Source organism: Heloderma suspectum, chromosome 5 (genome assembly GCF_057233095.1).
Source record: "Heloderma suspectum isolate Gila_16-S chromosome 5, 16-S_ref, whole genome shotgun sequence".
Lineage (NCBI taxonomy): Eukaryota > Metazoa > Chordata > Lepidosauria > Squamata > Helodermatidae > Heloderma > Heloderma suspectum.
Genome location: NC_139462.1, coordinates 114618298 through 114635264, shown reverse-complemented (window position 1 = coordinate 114635264; position 16967 = coordinate 114618298). Strand labels below are relative to the sequence as shown.

The following is a 16967-nucleotide window of genomic DNA, read 5'->3' as shown; positions in this document are numbered from 1 at the left end:
TTTCAGGCATGAACCTTGGAGTCATCTTCAGCTCCTCTATTTCTCCCCTCACACCAATTCCACTACACATTTCCAACTTCAGCGTTGGTGCATCGGCTGCCCACACCTCCCTGTTGCTTCCACCTAGACATTAACTAGCAATACCATTGCCTCTCTGCTGACTTTTCCACACTCTTACTCTCTCTCATTTAGTTTGTTTGACATTTTTGTGCTCTCATTTTATATCCGTCCTTATGTCGTTGCACAAATTCCTTGCTACTTTCCACATCACCTTCCATCGCCTAATCCTTACTTTTTAAATCTTTTCCCCACACTCCCCCAGTTTCTCTGCCCTCTTCATTCTACCCTTAATTCCCTTCCTCCCTGTGTAAATCCTCTTTCTTCCATGTCTATCTTCATGACTTGTATTTTATACATTTAATTTGAATCCATTTCTCCAAGGAGTTTAGAGTGCCATACAGCCAGTCATCTCCATTGTCTCCGTAAAATGACTCCTCAAAATTTGCTAATTTCACAGCATCTTTACTGGACTTATACAGATTCATAGCCCATTTCATTTTTTCCCATTCCTTTAGCAAACCTCTCCCTTTCCATTTGCTGCCAGTCACTTTTGTCTTGTCTACATTGTTTAGATTGCAAGAACAGAGGGCAAAAACGATGTCCTCTGTGTTCTCGTCACCAAATGCACAGATAGTGCTGCTTAATGCCTAACATGAATAGTGGGTGCTAAACATGGCTAAATATGGTTAAAAGGTGCTTTTCTTGATCATTAACTTTTTGTTTAAAAAATAAATGTTCTTTGGGCATGATCCAGAAGACTAAATGTGCAGCACAAGGGACTTATGTGCCTTGTTTTACATGCAGATATGGAATGCCTTGTGGGTGAGCTTGTGCTTGAATCTTTCCCATACAGAGCAAACTTGCCCAGACGTTCGTGCACACACAACACAAGTGATCAGCCCACAGTTGCATTCTCTAAATTGTGGCTTCCCTTTTTATGGAGAAAATGCTCCAACTGAAGTTAAAGATAAAATCGTAGAATATTTGTTTTTCTCGGGACCAGCTAACACAACCAACATGAAATAAGAATTCTGTCCATTGTCTAATCACTTGTGCTTTTTTGTTTGTTTAAATAGCACACAGGTTTTGTGTATTTTACAGTTTTATCTCATCAGATACTAACCACACAGGAATGCATATATATCCAAAATAATTAGGATGTGATTTATATGCTAGAGTATATTAGTCATTGAAACGTTTCATTCTTAAAACTATTTTATTACATAACCAGGATGATCAAAATATGGTATTAAGTACACAGATTTAATGATAAATGAGACATGATAAACAAAAGATTTACACAAAACATTCACAATCATGTGTACAGAGATTTTCATAAAGAGGTGAAAGAGTGGCATTTGTCTATAGATTTCCTCTGAAACTGATGATTTTTATTATTTTTCATCATATGGAAAGCACATGTGTACAACCATTAATCACAGAAATAGTGCAAAGAAAAATGAATATGCAAACTGATTGGGAAAAAATGCAGAAATACTTCCTTTCTATTCAGTGGCTGAGCCCCAGTTCCAATCCTGAGAGACAGAGAGAGAGAGAGATCAAAACTGGATGGGGTCAGCCACATTTGTCTGTTTATGTGCCTGCCCGTTTTATATGTAAACAAGAGGTGGAGTGGCTCTAAATTTTTATATCAAAAGGTGTGGGCAGGTGAGGATTGCTGAACTCTCTCCCACTTTAGCCCCCTGCTCCCTGTTGCTTCAGGCTCTTTTCTCCCAGGCCAGATCTGATGCCACATATGAGCCAAGCTGGGGGCAACATGCTTGAGATGGCAGAGAATAGGGAGGTCATGCTAGAGCAGTGAAGGGGTTTTGCTCATCTGACCCGTGTTACACTACTTTTTTCTTTCTTGTTTTTCTGGTAAAAAATTAAACCCTTTAACGCTTCCCACCCACCACCCACTGCCACCTCTTTTGATGTGGCATACAGGTGTATGTCAGTGTCATGTCTAGTTTGGCCCAAAGCACCAGCCAGTTTTCCTTGATTTATTTTTAGGAATTCATATACCACACCACCAGTGACAAAGCTGCCAGGCTGGTTTACAAAAATAAAAATATATGATCATAAATCAGTCAGTCAAAAACAATGATAAGACAACAAATTCCAGCAGTATTTAAACAATTAAAAGATTTTTAAGGCCAGTTGAAATATAAAGGCCTTTGCCTCATGTTGAAAGGATATCAGTGTCAGCACAATGTCAGCCTCCCTGGGGAGGGGATTCAAAGGTGAGTTGCCTCAAACAAGAAGACTGTCTCTCCAGTCACTATCCACCTCTCTTCAGATGCTGGTGATATTCAGAGAGAGCCTCTGTCGATAACCTCAATGAATGGACAGGCTGATATGGAATCAGGCATTGCTTCAGCACTTTGAATTCAGCTCAGAAACAGACCAGGAGCCAGTGAAGCTCTTTAAGCAAAGGTGTAATTTCCCAATGCCTGGTCCCACTCAGTACAGAATACAGCAGCTAGATTACTAACTGCAGTTTTCAAACAGTCTTCAAGGGCAGCTCCACATACAACGCACTGCAACAGTAATGCAGAACCTCAGGCCCAGGGATCCAATTTGGCCCTCCTGATTCCCTCAGAAGGCCATGCCTCCTTCTCTTGGCCCTGTCTCCCAATCACTGATTGTCTGATGGTTTCTTGGCTTTTGTGCATCTTTTTCCCATTCTAAAAGGTTGCAGTACACCTCCTAAGGCTTAGGTACAGCTTTAAGCTAGAACATGCTAATACTTTGGGGTTTGGGGCCTTTTGCCTTCAGCCCTGCCCATCACTGGAATGAGTCCCCCAAGAGCTTCTCCAAAATTGAATTTAGCCCTTGGGCTGAAAGAGGCTGTGCACCCCTACATTATAGTGTTGATTCTGGATCCTGCAAGAGCATGGATTCCTTCCTAATAGCCATAGGCCTGGTTTAGATCACATGTGGGCAACCCATGGTCAGTGGGCTACATGTGGCCCTTGGGCACCCTCTGAGTAGCCTGTGGAACCCCTGGGGTGTTGTCTTCTTTTCCCTACTGCCTACCTGATCAGCTGTCAGCTGGGTGGTAGCGGAAGAGGATGTGTGTCTCTAAGAATGTTTGTATGTGTGTGCATGACATGCAGCCCTTTGGAGCAAAACAACAAGGGTTGCCCACCCCTGGTTTAGAAGATAGCAAACAAGCCATGACTAGCCTTGGGCTCATGCTCTTCCTTCATATGTGAGTGGAGGATATTGAAAGCTTCCTCTTTTTTTTACTAAAGTTTCCCATTGCTTATGTACTTGAGGAACTGTGGTATATTCTAAGTTAAGTTGGTTAAAACAAATGATATCAAACCATTACTTGACTCAGGGCATAGCAACAGCTACTCTCCCTGGATGAGGCTTAGGACCTGCATAATGTGAAACTATTGCATGGTTCAAACTTAGGCAGACATGAACAAATTTGGGATGACCTCCCTAAATCATTTTTACTGCCTCAAAGGAAGCTATATGGATGCAACCCCACCTTCCTTATGGTTCTACTAAACTGTTATAATGGAATTGCAACTTGCAGACTAACAGAGCAGGTCAATCTTCCTTTACTTGACAAGCATGTGGTACTAGTAGTTCCAGTCTAGTGATGTATACCATATTGTTAGAATTGTACATAGCTGTAGAATCAGTTTTCATTATACACTCCATGTTTCATGACAGCTTAGGGCTAAACTACATGTGACATTAAAAATGAGATTTAATGTCCCATGTGCCTTTTTAAACTGCAAATGACAGCTGCTGGGAGACCCAGTCAGGACTGGGACTGCAGTGGGTGGGAAGGGGAAGTTCCCCTGTCTGGTGCTGTGTCCCAACAAAAATCCCATTGGCACCCATGGGAGTTCCCCTCCCCCATGCAAATAACAGCTTTGGAGGAGTAATTTTCATTGGGACTATGTTGTCCCAGTCCTGACTGGACACCCAAGCAGCTGCTATTTGTATTTTAGAAAGGATACACATAACATTAAACCATGAGTTTAATTTCCCATAGAGTTTGAGCCTTACATAATAGCATCTTTATTTTCCATTATTATTATTTATTGTTATCTGATATTATATTCACTATTATAACAACTTCCTGGGGAATCCAAAAATACTGTTTTAAGAAACAAAAAACACACAGATTAGTTGAAAACAGAAGCAGCTGTTTATAATACATACAGCTGCTTTAATCACTCCAAATCTTCTTGACTCTAACAACTCCCATGAAATAATCATGAGTTATTGGAGAATTACTCTGAAGCTCAAACTACACTTGACAGTTGCAGATCCATTTGTTTAAATGCAATGAATGTATAAAGCAGAGGAGGAGTGTAACGTATGCCTATTATCTTAATGTTTGTGTTTGCTAGGTTAATAGTGTGTGGGGGTTAATAGTGTGTGGGGGTGGGGGAGTGTGTGTGAGGATTCTAAGGTTAAATAAAGGATGAGCTGACTGTTGTGGAAGCAACATCTAATTAGTGGGGTTTGTGTATAGGAATTTAGAAGGTGTAGAGTAGGTAGGGAAATTAGGACCAAGTATGAATGAATAATAATAACATATAACTCTTCTTGTGTTAATTTTTTTAATTTGTTTTTAAAAACCCAAATTCCCACGTGTTGTTTGATTTTGCGCTACCTTTACTATATCTGTTTCCTGTGACTTCTCCTGGTTGAGAGAACCAATTGAGCCCTGTTTACTACTTGGATGGGTTACTGCTTGGGAATCAGGCTTCCTGCATTGAGCAGGTGGTTGGACGTGATGGTCTTGTAGGCCCCTTCCAACCCTATGATTCTATGATACTGAGTTTCTCTGGAACCCAGAGAGAGTAAAACGGCTGAAGCTTGTGGGACAGTGGGTACAGCTACCCCAGAGTGAAAGCAGGCGTTCCTGGGGGGTTTGGTTCTTCGTTTCTGAGAAGGAGGCTGGAGAAAGGTGGAACGTCAGGCAGGAATGCCACAAGGAGTGAGATTTAAGATTTAGATCAACCCCCCCCCTTGCCTTCTGATGTTAACTTTTTTTTCTAGCTGAGCCCCAGCTGAGGGAAAGTATCCAGGAGAGATGTTACAGGGAGGTTTTAGCTCCCTTTACCTGCCTGCCCCCTTTACTCAAAAATAGGATCCCATTCACCCTCACATTTTACATGATTGGGTTTGATACAAGCTTAAACAAACAGGTCCGTCACCATCACGAGGAACGTGACCCAAAACTAGGGATGTGTGAAAGGTACTTACCTTTCCGCGGATTATGCTGATGCTGGGGGGGAGGCGCTCCGTTCCTCCCCCCCGGAATCCTGGCCGGCCAGCTCCGCTCCGCAGGGATTCTGCGGAGCCACCTGCCGGCTCCGCCAGCAGCTGGACATCCGGCCGCTGGCTAGCAGGGACGCAAATGGCGGCGGCTGTAGCCGCCGCCGTTTGCGTCCCTGCAGTCAGCCGTGATAGGCTACGTAAACATTTACGTAGCTTATCACGGTGGTTTTTTAAAATCTAGCCGTGATAGGCTACGTAAATCTTTACGTAGCCTATCACATTTTTTTGTTTGCTTGTTTGTTTTTACCTGGAAATGGCAGCGGCAGCAGCCAGTCAGAAGACTGGCTGCTGCCGCCGCCAGAGCCGCTGCCGCCAGGAAGATCCGCCTAAGGTAAGTCCCGTCCCGGGGGGGGGTGGGGGGCCGTTCCGCCACCGATTTCGGGGGGCCGAATGCGCTGGCATTCGGCCTCTCCGAGATCCGTGGCGGAACTTTCGTACATCCCTACCCAAAACTACTTTTATAACAGGCAAAATCAGTAATTTGGGGGACAGGATAGATCATGTGATGGGAAGGTGGCTAATTTTACTCAACATTTAGGTATTTTACAGAATATAGAGCTCTGATTTCATGCTTTGGCAAATGCAGATTAAATGCTATAAAAAATGACTTTATGAATCTTCACATTTCTTCGACCATGGTTAGTTTGTGGTTTTAAAGAGCCTCTCCCTCCTTTCCTGACTCTCACAAATACATAATAATTGTGTCAGCAAATACAAACCATACAAGCATGCACACTGTCTAGGTAAAGTGTGAAATCTTATTCCCAGTAATACTTAACATTTTGGCATGTATAGAGTAAATTATTGATTTATATTACAAATTATTGATATACCACTTTTTGGCCCTAAAAAGGCCCACCAAAGCAATAATTAGGAAGGGGAGACAGAAATTTATCATAGGGTAAAAGTTTGGCAACATTTTTAAAAAGTCTTAGCTCATTTTTCAAGTCTCCAAAGTGCATTGCATACATTATCTCTGTACTACTTACAACAGCCCTGTAAGGTCGGATGCTGTTATTATCTCTCCACATTGTAGCTGGGGAATTGAAGCTGAGGTAATAGTGTTTTGCTTAATGCTTCCTACTGTATTTGTGGGTTAGGAGAGATTTGAATTAGGGACTTCACATATCACATTTTACCATTGGGCTACACAAACCTGAATCTGTTATTTTATGTGTACAGCAACTGTGCTGGTTTTTTTCTTGGTAGGCTGGTCAGCCAGCATCTGAGACTGGAGTCCACTGGTCCACTTATGAGAGCCACATGACCACAACTGCCAGAGTACTCTCATACTGTGTGCTAGGAGAGTCTCAGAATCTTGGATCTAGCCAGACAGAGTTTGTTGACTCAACCTAATTGAAACATGTGTGATTAAAATAATGACAGGCTTCTGGTTGTGACTATGAATTTGTGTTTATTTGAAGGTCCAGTGGATATCAACATTCTTGCCAAGTGTAGTCCTTGCTTATCTAATCCATGCAAAAATGATGGAACTTGTAATAATGACCCTGTAGATTTCTACAGATGCTCATGTCCATATGGTTTCAAGGTATGGAGAACATATGGCTTAATTTCATTTATTTTATTTAGCATTATTTATAAGCTGCCTTTCAGGATGAGCCCTGCCATTTCTCCACATAGCCTAGTACTGACTACTCTGGCTGGCAGTTCCAATGGAGATCCCCCACCTTTTTTTATCAACCCCACAGGGTGGAATTTCAGTTAAAAAGAAAAAAGAAAACAGGTGGGGGGAAAGTTTAAACCCTCCTCTCCCAAGGCACCATAGTCCCAGTCTGGATCGGGACCACACATGCTTACATGAAAATAAAGAAAAACAGCTTCCTCAGCTACACTGATGCGATCAGTAGAACATGTTGTTTGGCCCAAGGTCCCAGGCAGACAAAGGTCTTTCTCTACTCTGTTGCCTTTGAACCGGGGATGCTAGGAACTGAACTTGAAACATCCTGCTTTCCAAGCATCTGCTCTGACACTGAGCTGTAGCCCCTCCATGGAGAGAGGGACAAGCAAGAATATCAAGAGAATGGAGGAGTGTGTGTGTTTGTGTGTGTGTGTGTGTGTGTGTGTGCATTGCTTCGCTATTTTATAAGAAAATCCAGTTTGCCTTCTTTTTGTACAATCTCACAATTTTGCTATTTTATTCCTAGGGCCAAGACTGTGATGTTCCAATTCATGCCTGCATTAGCAACCCTTGTAAACAAGGGGGGACTTGTCACTTAAAAGAAGGTGAAAAGGACGGATTTTGGTAGGTTTTTTCAATCTTGAAACACAGAAGGGAAGCCCTACTGAGTTTGTAAGGCTTGTTGTACCAACATAATCCCCCACAAAAGTCTGTGTATGCTATTAATCTTTGATCCCACAAAGTAATGAGAAGAAGTGATGTGTATTGATAAGCACAAGCCCACAGTGGTGGCTCTTCTAAGGCTTCTGTAGCATTCAGGAAGCAAAGTAACATCAATGAGCTTAGTGTGCTCTGGAAGTTTTTCTTTTTTAAATAGGTTGTTATTAGTCAAGGCATAACAGGGCAAGACAACGTGGTGTTGACTCTATTATGCTAATTAATAGCTAGCTAGATCCCTGCTGAAAAGTCTCACAATTCAGCTGTTGTTCTGTGCATTATACCAACAGACAGCCTGTAAATGATCAGATGTAAATCCCAGTGAAACAGAAAATTAATGATTCATTGCCAAACCAGCACGCCAGTGGATAAACATGCTGTGAGCATTTTTAATCTAGAGTTATTTAATCACATAGTACAAGTACCCCAGATGTACCTCATGAATTATGAAACAGAGTTCTTTAGTAAATGGATCCAGTAATTTCAAATAAGAATGCTGATCCATTCCTCTAGCTTGTTAGAAACCTTCTTAACTTCTGCTATTCATTAAGAAATTATCCTTCTTTTTAAAAATCTTAATTTTAACCAAAGGTTGGATTGCTTTGTATTTGAAATTAATCTGATACATTTTAATATCACAGTAAATTAATGTTTTAATCACAACTTCAAATGACTAAAATGACTATGAAGCACTCCAAAACACGTTATCTTAGTGGGCTGTATGCAGGGCAAGTTAATAAGTGTGTCCTAAGTATCAGCTTATTATAATGTTCATCATAAATGCATAGTCACTGGTACGTACACAGATCCAAAGATAAATATATAAATACAATTTCTGCCCAAAAGAAGCTACATTCCTTAAGTACTAAGGTTTCAGCTGTTGTGTACACATGTGCGCATGTGCGCACACAATATGTCTACATACATTCATTCCATTCAGTCCATAATAGGCTACAATCTTTGAAAAACATATTCAGATGAGTAATGTGTATCCAGAACCAATCTTCGTGTTAGTGCTGCAAAAATGGAAACAAAGATTCCATTTAATTGACCATGTTTCCTGTTCACCTACCAATTTTTAGTAATTCTCTGATTTTTTTACTAGGTTTTTGTGGTATATTTTATATTTGAAACATTCTTGACATATAATGGCCCTGAGCAGAAGAGTAGTATGAAAAACAGCGTAAATGCTGCCAAGAGAAACAAGTGGGAAATACAATGTCCAGTTGAGATACTCAAAGCAGAGATAGGGAACCTTGGCGACAGGGTGACAAACTTGCCCCCTTATCCACTAGAACATCCGCTTGTTTGGGAGCTTGTGCAAAGCAGCCCTAAAGAAGAAGCTGACTTTAGGAATGGAGTTCCTCTTTCTCTCCTGTGCTGGCTTCACCTCCCATAGGAAATCCTCATCAGCCCACCCACTCCCATTTCCTGGTCACTGTAGGATGCAGAGATGACTTGAGCAGTTGACACAATAAGCGAAACACAGCCCATTCGGTTCCCTGATTTACCAGGGAGCTGGAAGCAATTAAGTAGTTGCAGAAACATCTTCGGAACACAAGTGGCAGAAAAGTTAAAGTGCATCTGACCGAACTCTGGTAAGAGCTCATTATTGAGCCTGCTCGACAGGGACAAAGAAACATCACTACTCTGACAGTGTTGCATCTGTGCAGTGCATTTTGGCAAAGCTTTTCAAAGTGGTTCAGGGCCTTCTTCAGTTTGGAACCCATGGTGGCCCGCTGTGATCTGTTTGCTAAGCACTTCAAGAATAAAGTTCTTGTATCCACCTTAGTCTAATATTGCTACTTCTGCAGTTCAGTATTTGGAGGCATCTGAAATCCTGTTTTGGGGGATGAATTACAGTTGCTGAAGCCTGGGTTTTCTTTAGGAGTGCAACCTAAAATTTGTTTGCTTGGCCCTTTCCCTTCTTGGCTTTTAACATGTAGCAAGTCCAGTTGCTCCAGAACCGCTGGAGCATTCTAGGGCCTCCTGTGAGGCTTTGGCAAGGCACTTTGCAGATAAAATTGATCGGATTAGGACTGTTATTCCGTGCGCTGTGGATACAGTTAGTGAGCAGGAGGCGGTCTGTGGCACACCGGTTTTGTGGGATCGGTTCCAGCTTCTTCCTTCTGATGAATTGACAAGGTGCTTTCATCTGTAAGGTCGACCACCTGCTTACTTGACCCTTGCCCATTTTGGCTCATTATGAGCTGCAGAGAGAGGCTGGGTGAGGGGATCAAGGAGGTGGTGAACGCCTCCCTTGAGGAGGGAGTGATGCCATCAGCCCTCAAGGAGGCAGTGCTAAGACCGCTCTTAAAGAAGCCCTCCTTGGATCCTCAAGTTTTGAACAACTTTCGCCCAGTCTCAAATCTGCCATTTTGGGGCAAGGTGATTGAGCGGGTGGTGGCGGTGCAGTTGAAGGCACACTTGGAAGAAACTGATTATCTAGACCCATTTCAGTCGGGCTTCAGGCCTGGGCATGGGACAGAAACAGCCTTGGTCGCCTTGGTAGATGATATGAGGAGGGCTCTGGATAGGGGTGAATGCTCCTTCCTTGTTCTCCTCGACCTCTCAGCGGCTTTCGATACCGTTGACCACGGTATCCTCCTGGACCGCCTGGAGGGGTTGGGCATTGGGGACACCGTATTGCGGTGGTTCCGGTCCTTCCTCTCTGGCAGGTACCAGAGGGTAGCACTGGGAGAGGAGGTTTCGGACCCATGGCCACTTACTTGTGGGGTGCCACAGGGTTCCATCCTCTCCCCGATGCTATTTAACATCTATGTGAAGCCACTGGGGACTATCATCAGGAGGTTTGGGGTGCACTGTCATCAATATGCGGATGACACGCAGCTCTACCTCTCGTTCAAACCTTCACCAAGGTTGGCCGTAGAATCCCTGTCCAAATGTCTGGAGACGGTGAGTGGCTGGATGGGGAGGAATAAGCTGAAGCTGAACCCTGACAAGACCGAGGTACTTTTGGTGGGAGACAAGAGGAGGTTGGGGGATGTTGACCTGGTGTTGAATGGGGTATGGTTACCCTTGAAAGACCAGGTCTGCAGCTTGGGGGTCATCTTAGACTCCCAGCTGTCCATGGAGGCTCAGGTGTCAGCTGTGAGCCGGACAGCGCTGTACCAACTCTATCTAATACAGCAGCTGCGCCCCTACCTTCCCGACCATCTGCTCCCATCAGTAGTACGTGCCCTGGTCTCCTCTCATTTAGACTACTGTACTGCACTCTACGTGGGGTTACCCTTGAAGATGGTTCGGAAGCTGCAGCTGGTACAGAATGCGGCGGCTCGCCTGATTGAAGGCAGCTGCCGGCGAGATCACATCACTCCAGTGCTGAAGGAGCTGCACTGGCTACCAGTTGTATCTCAAGGAGCGCCTCCAGCAACACCAGATAGGCCGCTCAACAAGATCAGCCTCGGGTGGCCTTCTCTCTGTCCCATCGGCCAGGACAGCTAGACTGGTGCGGATGAGGGAGCGGGCCTTTTCTGTGGTGGCCCCCACTCTGTGGAACTCCCTCCCTAGGGAACTCCGCCATGCCTCCTCTTTAATGAGCTTCCGCCATGCATTAAAAACATGGTTGTTCAGGCAGGCATTTGGGGTGGGCTAGGGTAATTTTAGAAATGTGATGTTTTTAATGTTGAATTGTATTGTGTGAACTGTTTTTATTGTTGTACATCACCCAGTGGCTGGGTGACCGGCCAGATGGGCGATTAATAAATCTAATAAAAAAAATAAATAAGCACAGGAGTGGGGAACCTTTTTCCTATCAATGGCCATCAACCCATAGAAAGAAAATAATTGGAGGCCACAACTATTAATTGTGTTATAGTTACGTAATTGCACTATAAGTGCCATAAATACATAAAAAATATTGTATTGACTAGGAAGACAGTGCCAGGGTGTTGCCATCTCCTAAAGATCAGGCTATTCATGTTGGGAGCCACTGATTAACAGAATGAATATTATAACCATCCCTGGAGAAGGAGGCAGGTGAACACACATCTGCTCCTTCTATCAGAAAAAGTCTGCCAGAGGAGGGCAGGCAGATAGGGAGAGTTGGACACCATTGCTGCAAGGTGCTCAGAGCACCTTCTAGCAGCAGCACCTAACTGGTCACTATTCTCAGTGGCCCTTCTCTCGGGAAGGGACAGCAGGGGGAAGGGGAAGAGTCCGAGCACTGCTGCTGGAAGGTACCTAGAGCACCTTCCAGTGGCAGCATTCATCAGCCCCCCCATCGAAATGGCTGGGGAGGATGAAATTAAGTAGGGGATGTGTCTTATTCTTGGGCCTGAGGTTCTCACACCTGATCTAGCAGGAAAAGGATGATCAGCTAGATCCAGGTAGTAACAAATTTCTCCTTGGATGAGGGAGTAGTCCCAGCCATCTTGAAAGGTCATTTCTAAAGAAACCTTCCTTGGACCCTGAGGAATGTGACAGCAGTGATTGTTGTAAATATCCCCTCCTTGGACAAGGTGTTTGAGCATGTGGTTGGTCGTGCAACTTCAGACACTTGGATAAAACTGTTTATCTTGATACATTTCTATCTGGCTTCAGGCCTGGGTTTCACACCAAAACAACTTTGGTCACCCTGATGGAATGACCTTTCCTGGGAGAAGGACTTGGGGGAGTGTAACTCTGTTAATTCTCCTGGACTTTTCAGAAGCTTTCAGTACCATCTACCATAGTATCCTTCTGAACAGGTTGTCCAAGTTTGAGGTAATGTATTTTAGTCACCTGTTCTTACTTGGATGGCCAATTTCAGAAGGTGGTACAGGAGGACTATTTATTTATTTATTGCATTTATATCCTGCCTTTTTCCTCTTGCAAGGAACCCAAGGTGGCTTACATGATCCTTCTCCTCTCCGTTTTATCCTCACAACAAAAAGCCTATGAGGTCGGTTGGGCTGAGAGTCTGTGACTGGCCCAAAGTCACCCAGTGAGCTTCCTTGGCCAAGTGCGGACTAGAACCTGGATCTCCCAGCTCCCACTCCAATGCTACAGGGTCCCACAGAGCTCATCCTGTCCCCCATACTATTTAACATAACATCACCGAATAAGGTCATGTAGAGATTTTGAGTGAGGTGCTATCAATATTGATAAGACTCAAATATATTTCTCCTTTTCATTAGATTCAGGTGGGGCTGTAAATCACAGTCTGTAGCCAGTACTGGACTGGATGAGGGCCAGTAAACTGAGATTCAATCCTGATATGAAGAAGGCACTGTTAGTGGGTAGTTCGTCTGTCATGTGTGGCACCAGTGAAGGGTGCTGTACCAGCTACGAACACTCCTGGGCAGAGAACCTACTACTGCAGTGTTTTGTAAATGGAGCATCCCTTGAGGACTGCTCTGGAAGTACAGTTACTAACTTGTACCAGCCGAAAGTAACACTCCTTGCTGGTTCTCAAATGGTGACTATTTTAAAAGCTCTAAATGGCTTGGGACCTGGATGTCTAAATGACCACCTCCTCACATGTGAACCTACCTAAGTGCTACTCCTCTTCTGAGGCTAGGCTGGTAGTGATTGGTGAGAGATTGGGTCCAAGTGGTTATAAATTCCTCTTTGTATGAAGGGTTAGTCCCAGCCTCTGTTGTGGGGAGTGGGCTTATCTGGTATGAAATCTTGATTTCTCTCCAGCATTACATGAATACCTTTTTACTTGCCCAGGCCCTCCAGAACATCATCTAGGTAATTTTACTCTGCTAGTTTTTATAGGTTTTATTATTTCTAATGTGAGTCTTTTTTCTTAATTTCATCTTATGCATTCTGATTTAATTTTTTAATTCTCCATTTGTTGCCCAACCTGGGAGTTTTGCAAACTGAAGGGCAGTGTATAAATTATTATATAAAGATAAATACCACACATGGCAACTCGTTCTCACTGAACTTTTGAGTGCAGGTGCAGATTCACATGACTGAATGTTCATATATACACAAATTGCCTTCACATAAAAAACTAGGAGTTTCTTACCTAGATTTTTGTTGTTGTTGTTGTTGTTGTTATTAGGGGTGGTGGGTTAAGTTATGTGAGCCTCTACCTGCAGCGGTAAAACCTAGACTCAGCTTTTATTACCTAGAACTAGACCAAAGACACAAAGATGGAATCTGGGTTTGATCAAAAGCAGGATAGGGAGATGGGAAAATTGCAAAGTGCCCAGTAGAAAAGTGGTTAGAGGCTAATTTTTCCTACATGCCTGAAATTCTGCACTCCTATTGAAAGGGAGATGTCTGAATCTCAGTTGAAAAACATATTGAACAAAAAGATAATATGGCATGGGTACATGCATTTTTAAGCATCTCCATGTAACGTTTGGATGATGCCCATGTTTGAAAACATAGCATATTTTCCTTATTTACAGGTGTGCCTGTGCAGATGGATTTGAAGGCGAAAACTGTGAAGTGAATATTGATGATTGTGAAGATAACGATTGCGAAAATAATTCCACCTGTGTAGACGGAATTAACAACTATACTTGTTTGTGTCCACCTGAATATACAGGTAGGAAAAAGAAAAATCTTATTCTAACAGCTCTTAAGTATCATGCCAGAGTGTTAATGTCTTTGACTCCCTCTTCTCCTAGTTTAATTAGCAAAATGTGCCTTTACAAAACCTTTTAGGATTGTTTTAATTTATCTCTTTGTTTAGCTGTTGACTCTGGCATTCTTCAAAGTATTGCTTGATAAGAAAATGCACATCTTGCAAAAGCAGAGCATAGAAATAGGCAGGTGCGCATGTCACACTAAGCCACCCTGCAAATAAGCCACGTTGGGTTGTTTGTTCACAGAACAACCCATGGTACGCTGACAGACAATCACACTTCCTGTGCTTATTTCCCCCTCCTTCCCCCTCAGTCTTTCAAGCGGCTCCATGTATTCCAGGCGCCTTTGCAGCAGAACCTGTCTTGTCTCCTCGTCCCGGCCTCCTCCCCACTCTGATAGCTATGGCTTTTTGTTCGCCGTCTTTTTTGTTTCTTTCAGTAATTCAGGAGTACGCAAACAGGGTTGTATTTTTCTTTATTTCCCATTCCTTTGCAAGTCCACAACATCGTACTTTCGCCTGTCAAATAAGTGTAGCCTTGCCTTGTCAATTTCCTTACATGTTTCAGTTGTCAAAGGGGGCGCTGAAGGGAGAATAGTAGGTGCACCAAAAGGGTGACAATATCTCGCACTTGGCAATGTCATCCTCTCGCCTTTAAGTGTTGACCTGACACTTGCCAGTGTCCTCCTCGCATTTAACACTTCGCAGAGTCTCCAGCAAGTCTAGAAAGGGGAGATACTGTCCGCCCCCCATGCATACTTTTGGTGCACCTACTTCTCTCCCCTTGACAGCTGAAACATACAAGGAAATTGACAAGGAAAGGCTACACATACTGGACAGGTGAAAGTGTGCTCCTGTGCACTTGTGAAAGAACGGGGGAAAAAATTACGAACACATTTGTGTACTCCCGAAGCACTGAAAAAATGGCGGGGCGGGGGGGGGGGACAAGTGACAGTCCCTCCAAAGTGCTGTTTGGGCACCGGTGGAGGGGTGAGGTAGTCTGGAGGTGGCACTAGCGAGATCACAAAGAGATGCACAGACTTTTTTGCCACTCTTGCCAAGTGGCTCTATACCCATCCCAGTAACCCACAATAAAATTACTCTCCCAGTTCAGAAGACACGACAATCCACCATGGGTAGGAACAACCCTACAACAAGCCACGGGTTCTCAGGGTGGCTTGTTCACAAAAATTAAGCCACCCTGTGGAGAATGTGCCAGGTTTGCACAATATGAAAACCCACCATGGTTGGAGGCCCATGGTGGGTTGTAATTTCGTGTGAACCCAGTCAGTGTGCGCCCACTGAAATCGTTAAGGATTTACTTCCCAGAATTGGTCATGATCCAGAAGAGCCATTTTTGTGCATTCTGTCATGAGTGCACACCGACAGTTCCACAGTTTTACTTCCATTTTCACACCCATGTTATTCTTCTACACCAAATTACAATCCCCTTTTCAAAACTTTTTTTTTGAAAAAAAAATGTTTTTTTGGAAAAAAAACATGTTTTTCACACATGTTTAAACGTAATTTGCAGTTGGGTGTGGGGACATGATGCTTTATCAAAAGTGAAATAAAACCTACATATGCAAATCTGGTGAACTGTGACCAAGGTGTGTTAACTGGAGATGTTGGATGTTGTGGTGTGGGGTTTTTTTTGGTATTTCTAAAGTGACCTGGTTCAGATGACATGACAGCCCAGAGTGGGTTAATTAATCTTCAAGGTGCTGTGGCACGTGATGTTCATCACTATGAATGTGCAAGCCCCTGGCTGGGTTACCATGGCTTGTCACGTTGTCTGAACCCGGGCAGCAGAGGTTGAGGGTTTAACAACTCTTGCATAGCTCATGGTCTGTTTTCGAGTTATGCAAGGGTTGTTTTCCCCAACACACATCCCACTATAAGTTCTATATACCCAGCAAACTCATAGTACAGCCTGAACTAAACCATTCTTTTGAATTAATACAGACTGGTTTTAGTCATGTTATATCGACTTACCATGGCTGTGTAGGAAAAGGAAGTATTTTGAAAATAAATTGTTAAGCATGCCTTGAGCTAATTTTGCCAATTATATATATTTTTAAATGTAATGTAAAAGTTACTAGGCTGGATAGATAAGGTTATAGGAGGTGCACTAGGTTGTGTGTTTGGGTTTTGAGGGACCATAAAAAGAGAAAAGGGCAATCTTGTTTTAATATACATCATGCATGACAATAATTAAAATAGTCAAGCATGGATAACTAGGTCAATATCTGGGAGAAACTGAAATTTTATCAATGAGTATGAATGTTGGAGATCAGTTGTCTCCTGCAACAGGGGTGGGCAACTTGTGTCCCTCCAGTTGTTTTGGACTACAACTCCCATCGCTAGCTATGCTAACTAGGGCTGGTGTAAGTTGTAGGCCAAAACAGCTGTAGGGCCACAAGTTGCACACTCCTGTCATGCATGCAGTGCTGGCTCCAATTTTTTGAAGGCCTGTGGACAAGACACTCTCAATGGGCCCGCTCCTTCTGTGGGTCTACCTTCTCACCACCATTGTCACCATCCGCTATGGCCCCTCATCCTCTTTCTCGTCATTGCTGCCATTTGCTTGCTTGTCAGGCAGAGAGCCAGGGAGCAGGTAGACGACAGCATCTGCTTCTCTTTCTCACCACCACCAGTGAGAGGCAGCTGAAAAAGCAGGGTACACCA

The 16967-nt window shown here is 43.5% G+C and overlaps 1 protein-coding gene across 2 annotated transcripts in view; it reads left to right on the top strand.

Annotated features, from left to right (window-relative positions):
* Positions 1-16967, top strand: part of SLIT2 (slit guidance ligand 2) — a 376411-nt gene that overhangs the window by 316764 nt on the left and 42680 nt on the right. For both annotated transcript variants that reach the window (XM_084857037.1, XM_084857038.1), the window contains 3 exons: positions 6801-6925; positions 7542-7639; positions 14101-14240. In XM_084857037.1, the coding sequence (XP_084713163.1) occupies positions 6801-6925; positions 7542-7639; positions 14101-14240 (363 nt within the window). The remainder of the gene's footprint in view (positions 1-6800; positions 6926-7541; positions 7640-14100; positions 14241-16967) is intronic.